This window comes from Megascapheus bottae, chromosome 12 (assembly GCF_031878675.1).
Source record: "Megascapheus bottae isolate mThoBot1 chromosome 12, mThoBot2.hap1, whole genome shotgun sequence".
Taxonomy (NCBI): domain Eukaryota; kingdom Metazoa; phylum Chordata; class Mammalia; order Rodentia; family Geomyidae; genus Megascapheus; species Megascapheus bottae.
Window position 1 is genome coordinate 8,901,200 of NC_143520.1, and position 20,035 is coordinate 8,921,234.

Sequence of the window (20,035 nt, forward strand, 5' to 3'; positions counted from 1 at the left end):
GACCAAACCTGTAATCCTAGGTACTCAGGAGGCTGAGATTTGAGGATCGAGGTTCAAAGCCACCCTAGTCACTAAAGTCTGTGAGACTCTTATCTCCAAGTAACCACAAGAAAACTGGAAGTGGCGCTTCAGATCAGGGAGTAGGATTAGTAGCCTTGAGCTGAAGAGCTCAGAGACGGTGCCCAGGCCCAGCGTTCAAACCCCACAACTGACAATAAAATAAAATAACGTTGCCCAGAGCTTCCAATGAGGGGACAGCTTGCCTGCTACAGAATTAGTTGGATTCAATTTTATTCATACCACTTCTTTGCCTCCTGGTGGTTTGAACACCACCCAATGCTTTTACTTTCTTTTGTTTTCTTTCTTTTTTTTTTTTTAAGAATGGATGGGATACAAAATTGCTGCCTCTTTTCAACACCCCATTATATATTTCTGACAATCTCTTTTGCCTTGGTAGATTTTTGAGAAAAGAAACAGAACAAACAAGCTCTTTTAGTGATCAAAAAGCAGATAAATACATATCTTTACTTACAAATGGCAGTAAACCTGCTATTTTCCTTGAAAATATCTTTAATGTTTAGTGGCTAGTATATGAGTTTTCCACCTCTCTTCCACCAATTACCACAAACTCCTTGGCTGAGCACAATATGCATTTATTATCCTACAATTATGGAATCTGAAGCCATTTTCTCTGGGCTATAATGAAGCTGTTTGCAGGGCTGTTTCCTTCTGAAGGCTGTAGTGGGAGGATTCATTTATTTATTTGCCTTTTCTAGCTCTTAGACACTACCCACATTCCTTAGTTTAGGGCCCCTTCCTTCATCTTCAAAATTAAATATGTTTACCTTCTCTTTTCTCAGACCTCTCCTTGTGTTTTTACATCATCTTTCTGTGGTTCCCATTCTCCTGATTGTGATTAATCTATTATTGTATAATCATAGAGATTATAAACATCCCTTTCCTCCCCCAAAAAGATTATCTACCATCATTCCTGGATTATTTATTTTAACCTTCTCAGAATCTTCTGGAAAAGAATATGTTAAATATTTTCAGGGCCGAGAGTTTGGCCTAGGGGTAGAGTGCTTGCCTTCTATGCATGAAGACTCGGGTTTGATTCCTCGGTACCACATACATAGAAAAAATCCAGAAGTGGTGCTGAGGCTCAATCATAGAGCTCTAGCCTTGAGAAAGTCCAAGAACAGTGCTCAGGCCCTGAGCTCAAGCCCAGGAATAGCAAAAAAAAAAAAAAAAAAAAAAGAATATGTTAAATATTTCAGACATCTCAGTATAGTATTTGAGTATTCGTTTTTAAATTGATTTTATATTTTCCATGTTAGCATTATTATTGCTGTCTCCAAACATTCCAGAAATAGAGAAATTATGAAAGCCCTTTTAGGTTGAAAACAACTGAAAATAATATCTTTTCTTTTCATTAGTGTTTTTGATTGCCTGCCCCTAAAAGTTGTGGTCATTCTTGTAAGTCAGTAAGAATTTGACTACTCAAATAAAAGTAATATGTTTAAGCCAGACACTAGTGGCTCACACCTGTAATCCTAGCTACTTAGGAAACTGCAATCTGGGGATCAAGGTTCAAAGCTAACCCAGGCACAAAGGTCCTTGAGACTCTTATCTCTAATTAACCATCAGAAAAATGGAAATGGCACTGTAGATCAAGTAGTAGAATGCTAGCCTTGAACTAAAGAGTTCAAGGATAGCACTCAGGCCCAGAGTTCAAGCCCCACAGCCAAAAAAAAAAAGTAATGTTTATAAGTATTCCAAAGAACAAGGTATTCCTCTTAATTTGTGAAAGTAATGATGTGTGATGCATATATTAGAATGTGAGCTCTTCTGCTTTTTATAGGAAGAGAAATGTCTAAGAGATGTATTTAAGTATAAACTTATGGATGAAGAATAGCTCCATAGTAAATAAATTTCTTTGCATATTCAAGGTGCTGGTTCAGCCTGCAATACTATCAATAAAAAGGAGAGAAAAAGAAAACTCATTTGAAAATAAACATTCATAGAAAATAATTATCTTCTAAAACATATTACTGTAATTATGCTACCCCTTAATCCTATCTGTACAGTGTAAATAATAAAAGTTATTTGCTCTAGGAAAAATAAGTATCATTGGGTGTGGTGGCTCACTTCTTTTTTTATTTTTATTTATTTTTTATTGTAATTAATAAAAGGGTTACATGATATTTGCCAGATAGAAGGTGCATTAATTCACATATATTGATACCCTTTCACATGTCTTGGTCCCCATTACCCTCCCCTCTACACCCCCCACATCTTGGTGGTAGCTCACTTCTGTAAAACTAGCTACTTAGAGACAAATAGTGGGAGGATCCTGGTTCTCAGCAAGCCTGGACAAACAGACTTCATCTCAGCCAATAGCCAAGAGTGAATGGCACATGCCTGTTATCCTAGCTAGGAAAAAAAAAGTATAAATTGGAGGCTGATGGTCCAAACTTGCCCCTGGGAAAAACCATTGAGAACCAATTCAAAAATAACTAAAGCACAAAAGTTGGAGGAATAGCACAAGTGGTAGAATTCCAGTTTAGCAAGTTCAAGACTGAATTCAAACCCTTAGAACTGCCCCCTTCCCCAAAGTCTTTGCTTCCTAGATAAACAGTATACATGTATTATAGAAAAATCAATCCTTGAAAAATCTAGGGCTTTTTACTAGGAGAGGTAGTCTAAGTAATAAAAAAAATACTGCATTAAAGAACATCAAGTAGATATAATTTATTTTTTATTCCATTTACCTTTGCTTATTCAATTCTTATTAATTTGAGAAGCTGGGAGGGAAATGTGGTATAATAGTAAAATAAAATAAAATATCAAACCAAGGATATAACAAATGAAATCTATGGACTTCCCCTTTTCTCCTTAAATACAGCACAGAACCTCCATAGAAGAAATGGAGTGATTATAGGACTTATATGACTTTAATAAATAAATGAAAACCAAAAGAAGACTTAATGGTCAACTGAAACCCTGATACACTGCTAGTTCCTGAAGCAGCAAGCTCAGGGCTGGCGTATTGCACTTCAGATATAGAAAGCATTGTGTTTTTGCCCCATCCTGTAGTCTTGTGAAGTCTTCATATCCAGCCATACTGGATATTTCATCACTGAAATCGGCTCAGATTGAACATAATATTTTCCCCCAGTTTCACATTATTCAAATAGAAATGAGAATATTTGTTTAGAAAATATTTACCTTTTCTTTAAACACTTAAAATCTGAGCTCACATATCAATTCTGTTTTTATTGAGTCCCAAGGAATTTGACGAGGGGAAAGATTCATATTACTCATTAGTGCCTCTTTTTTATATATTTTTATTGTAATTACATTATATTCACCAGATAGAGGGAGCATTACTTCACATACATTGATACCCTTTCTCATGTCTTGGTCCCCATTTCCCTCCTCCCACCCCCGTCCCTCATCTTGTTTTCCCCCCTTCCTTATCTGATTTCAAATAACCAAATACGCATATATACAATATATCAGATAACCAGGTGAAATACTGTAACAATATGAGATAACCAAGGGACAGCAAAAGAGATGAGAGATAACATAGTACATCAACAATCACTCATTATATGACTTTTGTTTCGATATCCTGGAGGTCCTTTCATTTAGCCTCATACTATATGGCCTTATGTATCTATGTTTTGTTCTATTGTAAATCTCTGCTAGGAGAGCCCAAGGTTTCTACTGATTATGACAAATGAGGGAAACCATTGAGCCTATGTTCCTTTGAGTCTGGCTTACTTCACTTAATAGGATTTTTTTCTAAGTCTTTCCATTTCCTTACAAATGGGTAGTGCCTCTTTTTGATATGTGCCTGTATCATATTTTACTATGTGGCTTCCTATTTAAGGTTTGTATATAAAATGGAATGTGATTAAGCAAGAATATAATGTTTAGAGCCAGCCCAGTGGCTCATGCCTGTAATCCTAGTTACTCAAGAAGCTGAGATCTGAGGATCAAAGTTCAAAGCCACCCCTGGTACAAAAGGACCTGAGACTCTTATCTCCAGTTAACCTCTAAAAACTGGGAAGTGGGGCTTGGCTCAAGGGTAGGATGGTAACCTTGAGCTGAAAAGCTCAGGGACAGTGCCCAGGCCAGATCAAGCAAAAAAAAAAAAAAATATATATATATATACATATATATATAATGGTTAGGTTTTACTATTTTTTTTGAAGTCTCATCAAATCAAATAGATAACTTAGACTCTGCAGCAGTGTTTTTTAAACTATGTACAACGAGCATTACCAAACAATAGTTTAAAATAGCAAATTTCACCTTCAACACTGAAAACTCAGTACATGGTGTACTGCTGGTAGAAAGAAGCATATATGACTCAGTGTAGGGAGTTCACAGGCCAGAAGTCAGTGCTCCAAGATTTAAATCTCACCTCCACTGCTCTTCCAGATGAATTCCTGAACAAGTCATAGCCACCCTGAGCTTCACTGTCATCAGTGACAATGACAACTGTTACCAAGGACCCTTTCCAACTCAGTCTGTGATCTGTTAATATAAATTGTGACACACACATAATTATGAAATTTTGCTGAATTTTATACTTTCTTTTTTTATTTTTTAGTTTTTTATTGTAATTAATGGAAGGGTTTCATTATATTTGCCTAATAGAAGGTGCATTACTTAACAATCATTGCTACCCCTTCTCATGTTTTTGTCCCTGTTTCCCTCCCCCACCCTCTCCCCTCATCTTGTTTATTTTGCAGCTCACGGCTTGTGTTTGTTAGGCAGATGTTCTATGACTCAAGTCATATTGTCAGCCCTTTTTACTTCATTTTTCAAATAGGATCTTGCTTTTATGCCTTGACAGTGGATCATCCCACATAGCTAGGAATGACAGGTTGTTTTTTTTTTTATTATTATTGGTTGAGTTGGGATCTCACTAAATGTTTGCTTTGGCTGGCCTCAAACTACAATCTTCCCTGTCTATGCCTCTGCCTCCAAAATAGCTGGAGTCACAGGTATAAGCCACCATACTCAGCTCTGAAATTTGCACTTTGTTTTTTAATCAGTACTAATGTGCTTGCTAAGAAAGAGCTCTATCTTATTTTCAGGGTAGGGGTCCCCCTTTCTATACCTACTGTGATCCTCCTGCTGGTGCTTCCCCGTGTTGCTAGGGTTGACAGGCCTGTGGCAAGCACCCAACCATTATGCTTTTTCCACAGCAGAGATAACAGGTGAATACCACTTCACCAGCCATTGGTTGAGATGGCATCTCTTTAACTTTTTTGCCTAGGCAGACTTCTAAATGCAATCCCAGATCTCTGCATCCCAAGTAGCTAGGATTACAAGCTTGAGCCACTACCCCACCTAAATTTTATACTTTTACATGTGTAAGAGATTTTTCATTCTAGACAAGCTGGATAAATGTATTTCTTCACTTTATTTCTTCCAATAATTTTAACACCTAGCACTACAAAAATAAATTTATAATATGTTATTTATATCAACTATGAGAATACTGAGAAAGTTAAAGAAGGAAAACACATAGGGGACTCCAAACTGAAAGAATCCAGCAACAAGTTCCATGATGGTATGTAGTGGTCTCTGCACTCATCATCCTGGGCACGATAGAAGCTCACAACCCATAAATGCCAACAGGCAAGAGGAGCAAAATTGCCTCCTTTTTCTAGCCAATCCACTGGACAAACAAAGGTCAGGCTAGTAGAATGGATACCTGTTAGCCAAACTTACTCTTCTCCAGATAACCCTAAGGGAAAAAGCTACATTGCTGCCTCTCCACAGTTGTAGTCAATACCACCTGCAGTGGCAATGTACATTCCTCCTCTGTGCTCATTTGTCAGTATTTCACGTTCACATCTGATACACAGAATATTGACCTTGAGTTCAGTTTAGTTTCTGATCTTAAGTTGGCTACGACCATGCCATATAGCAGTTTTATGACTGTTGAGTAGACCATGAGCACTTTACATATATTAACATTCAAGCTTCACATACACTCCAATAGAGAAACGTAACTATTCCTATTTTGCATAACTAGAGCACAGAAAGGCTAAATATAAACTCACTCAGAAGAAATTGCATAGCTTATAGATTCCCAACTCTAAACTGAAGAAATTAACCAAAACTTTAAAATGTTTGGCGAGAAATAGGTCTCTTCAGTGGACTTTCGCCACTGATTGGTCTTGTGATTGAGTCAGAAATATTGCATAACAATTGACAAGAGAAATTTCAGTTTGTTTCTACATATAGTTATTTGGGCCTTATTTGTTACCTCATTTCTTCTGAAGCTGTATTTGAGCCCTTTTCTCTGGAAACCTGAATGGACTCAAAGATCCTGTTCTTTATAAATGATGATGTTTGCACATCATGATCACTAGTGCTTATGTCTTGGAGCTGTTGCCTTAAAAACACATGTACTGGGGCCGGGAGTTTGGCCTAGTGGTAGAGTGCTTGCCTAGCATGCACGAAGACCCGGGTTCAATTCCTCGGTACCACATACATTGAAAAAAGCTCGAAGTGGTGCTGAGGCTCAAGTGGTAGAGCTCTAGCCTTGAGAAAACTCCAAGGACAGTGCTCAGCGCCTGAGCTCAAGCCTAGAACTGGGAAAACAAAACAAAACAAAACAAAAAACAAAAACCACACATGTACTGACCTAGCTCCTTGCACATGCAGCCTGGTTTTGTTCATAGACATGCTTATACCTACAAATTCCTCACTCACGCCCCACAGGCTTTAACATCTTTTTTAAATTGATAGTGTCTAGATATTTAATGAAAACATGATTCTGTGTGTGTCTCCTGGTTCTGGGACTTGAACTCAGGGCCTGAGCACCATGCCTGAGCTTTTCTGCTCAAGGCTAGCACACTACTACTTGAGCCACAGCTCTACTTTCAGCTTTTGGGTGGTCAATTGAAGATAAGATTCTCACAGACTTTTCTGCCTGGGCTAGCTTTGAACTGTAATCATCAGATCTCAGCCTTCTGAGTAGCTAGGATTATAAGCATGAGCCACTGGAGCTCAGCAAGAAAACAATTCTATTTATATTTTAGCTAGGTGTTATTATTGTTATATATAACTAGCTTGTAAGTTTTGCCAGAAATCATGTCATGACAGTGATCCCAGCATTTGTCTAGGATATTTCAGTGTGCAAAGTGTGTGGGTGCTCTGGCTCAGTAATCTCAACAGTTATGTGAGGGTGGCTATCTTGCTCTCTTTTATGCCAGTAACAGCAGCAAAACTGACATTTGCCCAAAGACTCTAGATTGCTGCCATACCATCTGTAATTTTCAAGTCCGTTTCATTGAGACTTGGCTGCAAACTATATCTGCCCAGCTTGTATTGGCTTTACAAGAGGTCAACCAAAAAGTCCTATGAACTTTAAAACAAAAGAGCTATAATTTCAAAACATAAAAATAGCATTTACTTAAGTTTAACTATTAATTCAGGTATGGTTTAACCCTTTTCAGTATTATTTAGCAAAAGAAATATATTCCTCTTATCCTTTCAAAAATTTTATTGTGGGGGGCCGGGAGTTTGGCCTAGTGGTTAAAGTGCTTGCCCAGCATGCATGAAGACCCGGGTTCAATTCCTCAGCACCACATACATAGAAAAAAGCCAGAAGTGGTGCTGAGGCTCAAGAGCTAGAGCTCTAGCCTTGAGAAAGTCCAAGGACAGTGCTCAGGCCCTGAGCTCAAGCTCAGGACTGATAAAAAAAAAAAAATTATATTGTGACAAGATGAGGGGCAGGGGTGGGGAGAGGGAAATGGGGACCAAGACATGAGAAAGGGTATCATGTATGTGAAGTAATGCACCTTCTATCTGGTAAATATAATGTAACCCTTCTATTAATTACAATAAAAATATATGAAAAAATTTTTATTGTGCTCTTTTCATTGAAAGGTAAAGTAACTCAAGATACATTAATAATTTTACTAAAGATATTAATATTTTATTAAATATGTTAATATTTTATCAAGATGCCATAACATCTTAGAAGTCACAGTCCAACATGAGAGGCATTATGATCCAGGTGCTCATTCTGAGTTGTTGAGCCCTGTTGGCAGGTCTGAATGTTGTCGCCACTGTGTACCTTGAGTATATTTCTTACCTATACACATGGTTTCCTTGTAGTATAAATGACAAGTAAAAGTGACTATTGCATAGAGCGCTATGAGTTTAAGCAACATAATCAATATAAAGGACTTGAACAGTGCTGAGCAATATTCTCAATAAATGTTAGCTAGTAATTCCTGTGGTAACAAATAATACTTGTAGCTTATAGAATAGATGCTATAAATAGGAGCAGCATTGTTTTAAAAGGGCCCAACATTCTCTTAGTTTTGAGGTTAATTATATTCATATCAAATTTATTGAGATATAATTATAGCTTACATAAAATATAAACCTCATGACACTTTAAATAAATTATTTTCAGTTGACCATCTTGGTCCCTTTTATGCTGTCAAAATACCTCAGCCTGGGTGATTTATCTTTTTTTTTTTTTTTGCCAGTCTTGGGCTTGAGCTCAGGGCCTGAGCACTGTCCTTGGACTTTCTCAAGGCTAGAGCTCTACTACTTGAGCCTCAGCACCACTTCCGGCTTTTTTCTATGTATGTGGTACCGAGGAATCGAACCCGGGTGCTAGGCAAGCACTTTAACCACTAGGCCAAACTCCCGGCCCCCGCTGGGTGATTCATAACAAACAAAAATTTCTTATACTATAGGTTAGGAGAGTCAAGTCTCAGATCCAAGATCAAGGTTTGGTCCTTCCTGCTGTATCTCCTGTACAGCAGAAGGCAGCAAGTCAGTGTTCTCAGAGGGCAGGAGACAGTGTCCCACCATGACATGTGTTTTTAATAATAGCACTCACCCACTGAGGTTGAGGACAGAGCCCTTATGACCTATTACCCCCCAGAAGGCAACACCTCTCAACCCTGTCCTGTGAATTTGGAAGAAAGAATGCACTCAAACCATGGCATTGACTATTTGGCATAACATGTTTTATAAACATTTAATGAAACACTTTTTAATTTTTCCTTTTCTGTGCTCTTACAGCAAGCAAATGATGACACATGGGCTAGAATTCCAGCCTTGTAGGTTATGCTTGAAATTTTCTGAGTGCAAAGAAGATCTCTTATTTCTCCACCCTGAGGGAACAATTCAATCTGCAACCCCCAATTCAATCTGCAGTATCTATTACTAAAACAGATGCTCCAAGGATTCTCAAAACTGAAAATAATGTTTCCTGTACTTTTTACACAGACTGTGGTTTGAATGTTCATAAGCAGTGTTCCAAGATGGTCCCGAATGACTGTAAACCAGACTTGAAGCATGTGAAGAAGGTGTACAGCTGCGACCTAACAACACTGGTGAAAGCACACATCACTAAGCGGCCCATGGTGGTGGACATGTGTATCAGGGAGATTGAGTCTAGAGGTGAGGCACTTCCCGAGTCTTGCTCACGGACAGAGCCCTCAGCCCTTCTCCGGTGCCCTGTGTGCAGAGGTGCTCTTGTCTTTCCTGTTTGGGGGAAGAATGGTTTCATGTGTTATATGCTCTCAAGTTGAAAATGAATTAGCGAGTAAATGGCTTAATCTCAAGGTACATTTAACATTATCTTTTTAAAAATTCTTAAAGATATATTTACAGCTGATGCTTTTGTTCTTCTAAAGCCAATGGCAAGAACAAATCCATTTTTCTCTTTTTATAGTTTTCTTAGGTCTAAGATACAAAAATATAAATGCCCTAGTAAAACTACCCTGGGCCTGAAACCAGAGCTGCACTCTAATTATTTTCTCCCATGTGGGAAAAACTGGCCCAGGCCTAGAATTCAGTGTACCTGTCCTTTGTTATATAAAGGAACTTTTGGTGTCATCAGAGTGATAAATTATTTCCCTTAAGACTTTAACATTATTTGAACTCATTAGACAACAGGTTCTGCCAAATTATAAATATCCAAGTGCCAGTGGGACAGAATTTAAAATTGTGAATGAAGTAGTTTTATAACAAAGGTGTGAAAAAGTTTGTAATCATGTTTATTTTATTATTCTTCTGACATTATTTCCCCAGCCTCATTTATGTAAAGAAGTTAAAATTTGAACCAAAAATCCAAAGAAATGACTCCCTATACTTGCTTTATTGTTTATTTCTTTGTTTATAGGTCTTAATTCTGAAGGACTATACCGAGTATCAGGATTCAGTGACCTAATTGAAGATGTCAAGATGGCATTTGACAGAGGTAATGTCATTACCTTAGGTTATGTAACTTTGTCTCTAACCACCCCCCTACACCAAATTACAATTTCTTATGGAATTTTAGCATTATTTTTGAGTCATTGGTGATTATTAAATCCCCGAGAGAGTCAATGTATGGTTTCTTATTTTTATATAAGCTTTTATTAGAAATATTGAATTTCATTATGAGAAAAATGCATAAAGCTTAATTATATGATCAACATTGGAGTATCCAAGGCTCATTTATGCTCCCAAAAAATGTAGATCAGTCAAACAAAAAATCTAGAGGTGGGCCAGGAGTTTGGCCTAGTGGTAGAGTGCTTGCCTAGCATACACGAAGACCCGGGTTCAATTCCTCGGTACCCCACATACATAGCAAAAAGCTGGAAGTGGTGCTGAGGCTCAAGTGGTAGAGTGCTAGCCTTGAGAAAGTCTAAGGACAGTACTCAAGCCCTGAGCTCAAGCCCAGGACTGGCTTGAAAAAAAATCTAGAGGTAAAAGTAAAAAGATATGATTTTCACAGATTTCATATGTGGTGGGCCCATATCTGCTTTAACTACTAGAATAAAGACCAGAGAAGAGCTATATCCTTAAATACATGCATCATGAAGCTTATTTGGTTTGGTTTTGGTTTTGGTGGGTATGGTTTGGTTTGGTTTCCAGTCCTGGGGCTTGAATTCAGGGCCTGGTGCTGTCCTTGAGCCTCTTTTTGCTCAAAACTAACACTCTACCGCTTAAGCCACAATGCCACTTCCACCTTTTTTTTTTTTTTGAGTAGTTTATTGAAGATAAGAGTCTCTTGAAGACTTTTCTACCCAGGCTGCCTTCAAACTGTGATCCTTACATCTTGGTCTCCTGAATAGCTAGGATTACAAGTGTGAGTCACTGGCACCCAGCTCTCATGAAGCCTTTTCACTGTCACTTAACATTTATAGTTTCTCCATATCTTTTTGTAGCTTGATAGTTGATTTTTTTTACTACTGAATAATATTTCATTATATGGATATACCATAGTTAATCAGTTCACATACTGAAGGATTTTTTGATCACTTCTGGTTGGGGAGATTATGAACCATTCTATACGTATGAAAGTTTTAATCAATGTAAATGAAATGCTTAGCTCATTTGGGTCAATGAAGTACATTTCTGGACTGTGTGATAAACTTTGTAAGAAATTACCTGTCTTCTTAAGTAGCTGCATCATTCTACATTCTATTTAGTAGTGAATGAGCATTCCTGCTCTTCTACATCCTCATCCTCACCAATACTTGATGTCAGTGTTTGAGATTTAAGCCTGCTTTGTAATCCTTAGAAATTTTCAATAGCAAAGCAAAACAAAAGAAATCAACATGACATCTAGCTCAGTAGTAGTTGAGTCTTCAGTAGATGCAAGTTCAGTTACAATAACCAGGCAAAGTACTAAATGCAGACCATTGCAGAAGAGCCTTGCTTGAGAATGTGAGGACCTTCTAAATGGACCCTTCCATTTTATACTATTTTCTGTTCTTATGTCAACAACAACTCGACATGCTTAAAGATTTTTTTGTTATAGATGATTTGTTTGCTTTATTGGGGTTTCTTTTGCTTCATTTTTTATTTTTTTACTTCTCAGCGCTCCCCACCCAGACAGAACCCAAAAATTAATTGTGTAGGAAGCTGGGGTGACACAGAAGGGGCCTTCTGTATTGGCTTCTTTTAGAAGTACCTCTGTTGTCCTTTCTCACAGTCATTTATCTTTGTATAAAACAGGAAGAAAGAAAAAAAGAAATGGAGGCTGGTAGTGTAGCCAAGTGGTAGAGTGCTTGCCTACCATGCATGAAGGCCTGGGTTCAATTCCTTGGTACCCAATACACAGAAAAAGCCAGAAGTGGTGATATGGCTTAAGTGGTAGAGTGATATCCTTGAGGAAAGTCTCAGGGACAGTTCTCAGGGACAGTGCTCAGGCCCTGAGTTCAAGCCCCAAGACTGGCCAAAAAAAAAAAAGAAATACTATATTATTCTTCTGATGGGACTTCTCAAGTACTTCTAAACTGGAAATATTTCTACTTCAGTCCTTTCTCACTTTTTTTTATTCCTTTTTGCCAGTCCTGGCTTGAGCTAAGGGCCTGAGCACTGTCTTTGGGTTTTCCAAAAGCTAGAACCCTAATACTTGGGCCACAGCACCACTTCTGGCTTTTTCTATGTATGTAGTACCCGGGAATCGAACCCTGGTCTTTGTGCGTGCTAGGCAAGCACTCTTAGCACTAAGCCAAACTCCAGGCTGTCCTTTCTTACTTCTCAACTCCAAAAAATAGATAATTTCAGAAGAGAAAATTTGAAAAAAAAATTGGTGTTCATTGAAATTGATCATTCGTGTTAAAAACTGGAACATTGATTTGTGTTAAATCTGGTTATATTTTAAAATGTCATTTATTAAAATCCAGCCAATTACTTGTTTCTCTTAATATTCTTGAAAGATGGTGAGAAAGCAGATATTTCTGTGAATGTGTATGAAGACATCAATATTATCACTGGTGCACTTAAACTGTACTTCAGGGATCTGCCGATTCCACTCATCACGTATGACGCCTACCCCAAATTCATAGAGTCTGCCAGTAAGTGTGAATTTGTGTTCCCAGCACCCTGACAGCTGCCTCCTCACAGTGACCATGTTCCTGATATCCCCCTGCATATCCTGAATGTGTTCTATAAAGTATTTTCCATGTACCTCTCTATGGCTAATGTACTCACAAGAATTTTACAGTCTTCTCTAACATTATCTTAACTTGTACATTCAACCATTTTTATACTAGTTTTTAATAAAACTTAAACCAGTACTTCTTAATATGGACCAACACTTTGGTACAAGAAAAATTAAAAAATACCTAGAAAAATAAAATTTATCAATACAGCCACTTTTCACCAGGTTCAGCAAGCAAAAATCACTGTCAGCTTGCCATGAGAGTTTTGAAACTGTCTTCTTTGAGTGTTTATCCTCAGTATGCAGCTCTGTAACATGCAGGTCACAATCCAGTACCTGATATAAACTTTAAGGTGCACACTATTTCAGATTGAAGAAGGTATGTTTGATTTGGGGGTTCAGAACTGAGAATTGAACAGCTTCAGTGAGTACCTTAACATTCTGCCATCTCTTGTCATATGAACTGACTTTTTTAAACTTTATTTGAAATGACAATAAGAAAAAACAAAGGTTAATCTGGAAAATTTGGTTTATGCTGCAAAAATTATACCTGTAGTTCACATTTACTTTTTTTTTTTTTTTTTTGGTTGTAAGGCTTGAACTCTGGGCCTGGGTGCTGGGCTCTTCAGCCCAAGGTTACCACTCTACCATTTGAACCAGAGCACTAGTCTCAGTTTTCTGATGGGTAGTTGAAGATAGGAGTGTCATGGACTAGAGTGACAGGGTTGACTTTGAGCCATGATCCTCAGATCTCATCTTCCTCAGTAGCTAGGATTACAGGCATGCGCCACCAGTGCCCAGCAGATTTTACTTTTTAAAGAAGGAAATCTTAAACAGAACTTAAGTATTGGTATTACTGGTTTTTTGTTTGTTTTTAGAAGATAGGCTTTCTGTCATTTTGCTTTTTCTCTTTAAAGCCATATATTGTCTTGGTCTTTAAAGAATAGCATCACTTCCTTAGTATCACTGATTTGATTTGACTTTGAAATTTCATGAAGTACAATCTTTCTTTGTTGTTGTGATTTTTTTTAGTTGCCCTTTCAGAACTTATTTTTTTTTGTTTAGAATTTTTGTGGTTAATTCCTCAGAGTGCTTCTTTCTTGGGGATCAGCTTGAGTTCTCCTATGGAGAACAGCATGAGAATTGCACTGATTAAAAAAATGAAGTGTGAAAGATCAGGGTCTCTTCCATCAGGACTAAACTCCCCTCATCTTGAATTGAACTTGGTGCTGATTGTGAAAACTGGAGTTTACAAGCTTCTACTTTATGGGACAGACATAACCTCTCAGAGAAATCATTAGGCTGGTCAGCACCTGGAAATAGCCACCCCTCTTAAAGGCTTCCCTGTCCATCTGGTTTGATATGTCCCCAAGAAAATTTGGAGGGTATACTGGACAAATGGGAGGTTTGGGGGGAGGAAAAGCTAAGGATTGGCACTGTGCCTGACTCAAGGGTAGTTAGCAGAGTATAGAGCAGCAATTCAAACTCAGTTCTGGCCTCCTTGTTGAATTTAAAGGCCTTTGGCTTCAAGCTTTCAGATGGCCTCATCTTCTTTCCCTACACCCACCCTGTCACTAAGGAAAATCAAGTCTTCCAAAGCACTTGTCATTGTTACAGGTTTCATTTCTGAAATAGCATTCCTATCTGAAATCAGCATCTCACCCCATAGAGAGAGCCCTTAAAACCACATTGTAAGGAAGCAACTTTCCTAAATCAAAGTGTAAATAAATGTCTCTTCTTATCATCTCAGCTGTTTTAATATTTCCTTCTTATGAATATGTGTGGCTTTTTACATGTCATTTCTTTTTTTTAAGTAATCCTCTATTCTTTATTAATTACTCAGTCTCTGGTATTCTGTTATAGCAATAAAAAACTGTACATAATAAGCATTGTAGCCTAATGTGACATAGGACAAAATAGAAGATATTTACATTTATATGTCATTTCTGACAGTAAAGTATGCTTTGTTCCTTGGACATATAAACATAGGTATCTCTTAAGAGGCACACAAGGAAGATGAGAGATGTTGCTTGTCTTCTTTAGTGGCTATTATCATGTACTATGTCAGGTCAATTTATAGCTCCAGAATCATTATAGGAAGAAGACAGGGTGTAAGTTGGGCAAGGTCATGTAATTAGAGAAGTGGTTCTGACACTCAGACCTTACATGTGCGTCAGAGTCCTTGTTCTCTCCACTCTGCCCACTACCTGATATTCTGCTGGAGCTAGTAAAAGACTACATGAAGGAAGAGGAAGAAGAGGGAGGAAAGTCTTCCAAGTAAAGGACAAGGGTGGATGACCCTTGTCATTCTTTCTTTTATTTTTATTTATTTTTATTTTTTGTCGGTCCTGAGGCTTGAACTGAGGGCCTGGGCACTGTCCTTGAACACCTTTTACTCAAGTCTAGCACTCTGCCACTTGAGCCACAGCACCATTTCTGGCTTTTCTGTCTGGTGGTACCGAGAAATCGAACCCAGGTCTTCATGCATGCTAGGTAAGCACTCTGCCACTAGGCCAAACTCCTGGCCCCTCCCTCTGAGTTTTTTTCATATATTTTTTATTGTAATTAATAGAAGGGTTACATTATATCCGCCAGATAGAAGGTGCATAACTTCACAAACATTGATACCCTTTCTCATGTCTTGGTCCCCATTTCCCTCCCCCCATCCCCTCCCCTCATCTTGTTTTCCCCCCTTCCCTATCCTATTTCAAATAATCAAATAAGCATATATACAATATATCAGATAACAAGGTAAAATTCTATAACAGTATGAGATAACCAAGGGATATAGCAAAAGAGATAAGGGATAACATAGGACATTAAGGACAACAATCATTCATTATATGGCTTTTGTTTCTATATCCTGGAGGTCCTTTCATTTAGCATCATGCCATGTGGCCTTATGTATCTAGGTTTTGCTCTATTGTAAATCTCTGCTAGGAGAGCCCAAGGTTTCTACTGATTATGACAAATGTTGCTCTGAGTTTTTTAACTAAAGGTTTCTTTCTCACTGAGGTCCTTCCTGGCCACCATTTAAAATTGCTAATTAGTACATTTGCTGTGCCTCCTACCATACTGATTTCCCAAAGCCCCTCATCATTCTAATACGCCACACACTTCATTGCTTGTTGTTTCCCTGCCATAAACACTACCCTTAATTTCACTTGTTCATGATTCTCCCTGCAAAGATTAATAGAAGTAAAAAGGAAACACTTTTTTCCAATTTTCACAATCATGTAGTTTCAAATTAGCCTTGTGATTTAAAGAAAAACTAGCTTTCCACATTAAATGGAATTTCTCTTAATTTTAGACATTGGACTATTGAATTTTAGTGCCTGAGATTGTACTGGTGCAATGAATTAACACTTCTTAAAGGTCCTGAGGTTCTGAAATAGCACATTTATTTGCAAAGGCAAATAATTCATTCTTCATTGCAAAGAAATGAGCTAGGAATCAAGGAACCTATGAGCAGAAACTGTAAAATAATCCAAGTTAAAAGGTCATAGTTCATATTCAGTTCAAATCTGTTCTGCTAAATCTAGAAATTTTACATTTATCTTTTTTTTTGCCAGTCCTGGGGCTTGAACTGAGGGCCTGGGCACTGTCCTTGAGCTTTCTCAATACTACTGCTATACCACTTGAGCCACAGCACTACTTCTGGCTTTACCATATATGTGGTAACCAAGGAATTGAACCCAGGGCTTCATGCATGCAGGCAAGCAGTCTACCACTAGGCTACACTCCTAGCCCTTTGCATTTATCTTATGTCAATTTTTACATGACTCAGCTACTAAGAGAGATCAGGAGTTTTGATCGTGTGTTGATCATTTTGTTCTGCTCAAATGTAAATATCCTAACACCTCAAGATGCCATACCACTTAGGACTCCCACAGCGTGGGGTTCTGTCATAGAACCCAGCATTTTAAAGTACCCTATCATCCTAGAATAAGAATGTATTGTTGCTCTCCCTCTGTCTCTTTCTGTCTCTCTCTCTCTTTTTCTCTATCTCTCTTGCTTTGCTCTCACAATTTCAAAAATTTTGACTGCTTCTGATTATAGAAAAATAATTGATAAATCAAATGCAACCTCTAGCCTGAAAGGAATGAGCTGGGTTTGGGCTTGATGCAGCAGATCTAAAATACCTAAATGAATATGTACCCCTCAAAGAGCCACAGGTATGTCAAGGGTCCTGTCATCATACAGAACATTTAGAACTGCCTTCCAAGTCTGCTGTGTGTTCTTTCACATATCGTAAGAAATAGAAAGTTCTTGTGTTTTGAAGGAGTCTTAAGTTTTTATATAACACACTTACTTCCTGAGTATTCAGTTTCCATTTTTCATACTGTTTCCTGAATATTGTTTCCATTCTCCATAGTTGCTGGACTAAGATACTCAACTCTTAATATACTCATGTGAAAAAATAGATACTTCTCCCCCAAATGCAAATAAAAAATGTTGCCACATGAACCTAAGAGCCTTTGTAAATCTGTGGCTTACTATTAAAAAGTATTTTCCATAACTGTGCACAGGGTCTGCATAAAAGTATTTTCTTGCAGTTCAAGGAGAGCATCACAGAATAGTGTTCAGTGAGCCATTTGTGTCAGTTTTCTGTTAAAGTATTTCCTTTTGGGTTTTGACTTTCCATCTTAGAAATTATGGATCCTGATGAGCAGTTGGAAACCCTTCATGAAGCACTGAAACTATTACCGCCTGCCCACTGCGAAACCCTCCGGTACCTCATGGCGCATCTGAAGAGGCAAGTTAGATTGGAATCTTGCACTTGTGTTGCATACACATCCTGCGTGTGAAGGTGAAAGGAAGGACAAGAGATCTGCTGAATGAATGGATAAGTGCATAGCTGTATTGTCCTGTGAGAAATTACATTAGTTGAAAAGGAATGCTAAAAATACTCTACTATAATACTGCACACACGCCGAATTCTGACATAAATGTATTTGCAGTTTCAGTATTTGCAAATACACTAGAAAGACTTATTCTGCCAAGGACACACACTGATTTTTGTGGAGGGAAAGAGTAAAAGTAAGAGCAAAGCAATTTGCAAGTCAGTCTTGGATCTTTGTATTTCCCCCTCTTTTGAAAGTGTAAGAAAGAAGTGAGAGGCGAGGCACCCATATGGGCTTAGGGCTTTCTTGGGAGACAGATCTGCTGGGTTGCTCCAAGTGGGAATGGAGGCGGCAGCAGTGCACAAGTGTGGGCGGAACTTAGAATTTTAGGGGGCAGCCACATGGGTCACATTACATGGACCATGGGAATTTGGGGGAAGGGGTTAGTCAGTTCTGGAAAGGAGGTGTTATGTGGGCTACAGAAATAGGTGGAGTCTGGTTCTGAGGAGGAGTGTAATAAGACTGTTGTAACTGGGGTAGGAATTTGCACATCACACCAGGAAAACAGTGCAGCACTGGGGAAATTGAAATTCAACAGATCTGTGTACACAGGTAAGGACACAGGGCAGGGACCTTCCAGAATCAACAAGCTGACTTTCAAGACCTTAGAAAAGCAACTAAAACATTTGTGGAACGTGCTTACCGCTATACTCATAAATTCAACTTTGCTGTATATTCAGGGAGTAAATTAAACAGAAACACTAAAACAAAGGACTGACACTCAAATAATAGTCTGTACCATGTGGTAAAGCAAGAATAGGTGTGGTAAAGCAAAGAATAGATGTAGACTCCCTGACAGTTGTGCTTACTCTGAGCTGTGCCCTGTCACTATCTCCACTGCCCTTTCTCCAGACACTCAATGAACTATTCAACCCGTAAAAGCTTCCCATAGGAAGCAAGAGGGCCAAGGTGGAGGGAAGGCAGAGGGAACAGTCAGGGTGACCTCATCCTTCCCTCCTGCAACTGGGGCAGGAGAATCCACAGATGATCAACCCCATACCATACAGCCCAGCACATGAAGAAGTTTTGACTTAAACAGTCATCTGTTCTTACGTTTTCAGAGTGACCCTCCATGAGAAGGAAAATCTGATGAGTGCAGAGAACCTTGGGATAGTGTTTGGCCCAACCCTTATGAGATCCCCAGAACTAGACGCCATGGCTGCACTGAATGATATACGGTATCAGAGACTGGTGGTGGAGCTGCTTATCAAGAATGAAGACATTTTATTTTAAATTTCACTTTCAGGGAAAAAAAGTTTTACAGATGAAGGAATGTTTTATAGTAATTTAATTAGCTCCATTAGCTGAATTATTTCTTGGTTAGAGGTTTGGGCAAATAACCAGATAAAAATGAAGGAATTTTCTGTCTTTCTGTAGCACCACTCCACTCAGTTGTCCTTGTAAACAGTGAACACATGCTTTCCAGTTCTAGTAATCATGGGTGTTTATCATGTTAAAGAAACTCAAACTATTGCATGATTACCCCTAATTGATAAGGAAAACCCCACACCAAGGAAGCAGACCTGTGCCTGTACTGCCTCTCTGTCCTGGGTTGTCTGTGGTTGTCACCCAGCATGTTTCCCCGAGAAAACTGTCATAACTTTGCTTTTGGGGGTTCATGCCCTTGGTAACCGATGCTTGTAAAACACACACACAAATGGGTAAACAACACCCCTGGCTACTGCATTATCATAGACTGCCATGCTGGCTTTTTGCAAATGGTTCATTTCTGGTTTCTCCTAGCTCTTCTCTAACATAGTACTTTCTTTGCAACAAAATTAAAATGTGTTCCAGATTTGTTACTTTAATGTTAGCCTACCAATAAAAATGTACAACACAGAGAATTAGCTGTGAAATTATTATTGCTTTTCAGTTGTATCATGGTGTTTTGTCAGCATGCATTTGTTAATTTATTAAATTTGGCTTTTAGAAATTAAAAAACCGATGGGCTTTTTTTTAGCCATGAGTGAGAATGTATTTGGCCATCTATTTAATACTGAGGACTTTTCTCTCACCTCTTATGTTTATTACTAAAATTTTTGCAGCAAGCGCCTAAAAAAATCATCTAAAACTGCTTAAAATTGGAACATTTACTCATTCATTCATTTTATTTTTCTTCTCTTACTACTCTGGCAGAAATCTAGAGTATTTTCTCAGACTTGTAGGGGAGCACAGGAGTATATTCTAGACTCAACAG

At 38.2% G+C, this 20,035-nt stretch overlaps 1 protein-coding gene across 2 annotated transcripts in view; it reads left to right on the forward strand.

The window, feature by feature from the left end:
* The window catches only part of Chn1 (chimerin 1), a 137,810-nt gene extending 118,128 nt beyond the window's left edge, over positions 1 to 19,682 (forward strand). The window contains exons 9-13 of one of the 2 annotated variants that reach the window (XM_090342603.1): positions 9,283 to 9,456; positions 10,181 to 10,258; positions 12,711 to 12,848; positions 17,585 to 17,690; positions 18,900 to 19,682. In XM_090342603.1, the coding sequence (XP_090198729.1) occupies positions 9,283 to 9,456; positions 10,181 to 10,258; positions 12,711 to 12,848; positions 17,585 to 17,690; positions 18,900 to 19,071 (668 nt within the window). In that variant the 3' untranslated portion in view covers positions 19,072 to 19,682. Of the gene's footprint in view, positions 1 to 9,282; positions 9,457 to 10,180; positions 10,259 to 12,710; positions 12,849 to 17,584; positions 17,758 to 18,899 lie in introns of those variants that run through there. The other variant, XM_090342602.1, reaches the window with a different exon arrangement.
* The last annotated feature ends 353 nt before the right edge of the window (positions 19,683 to 20,035 follow it).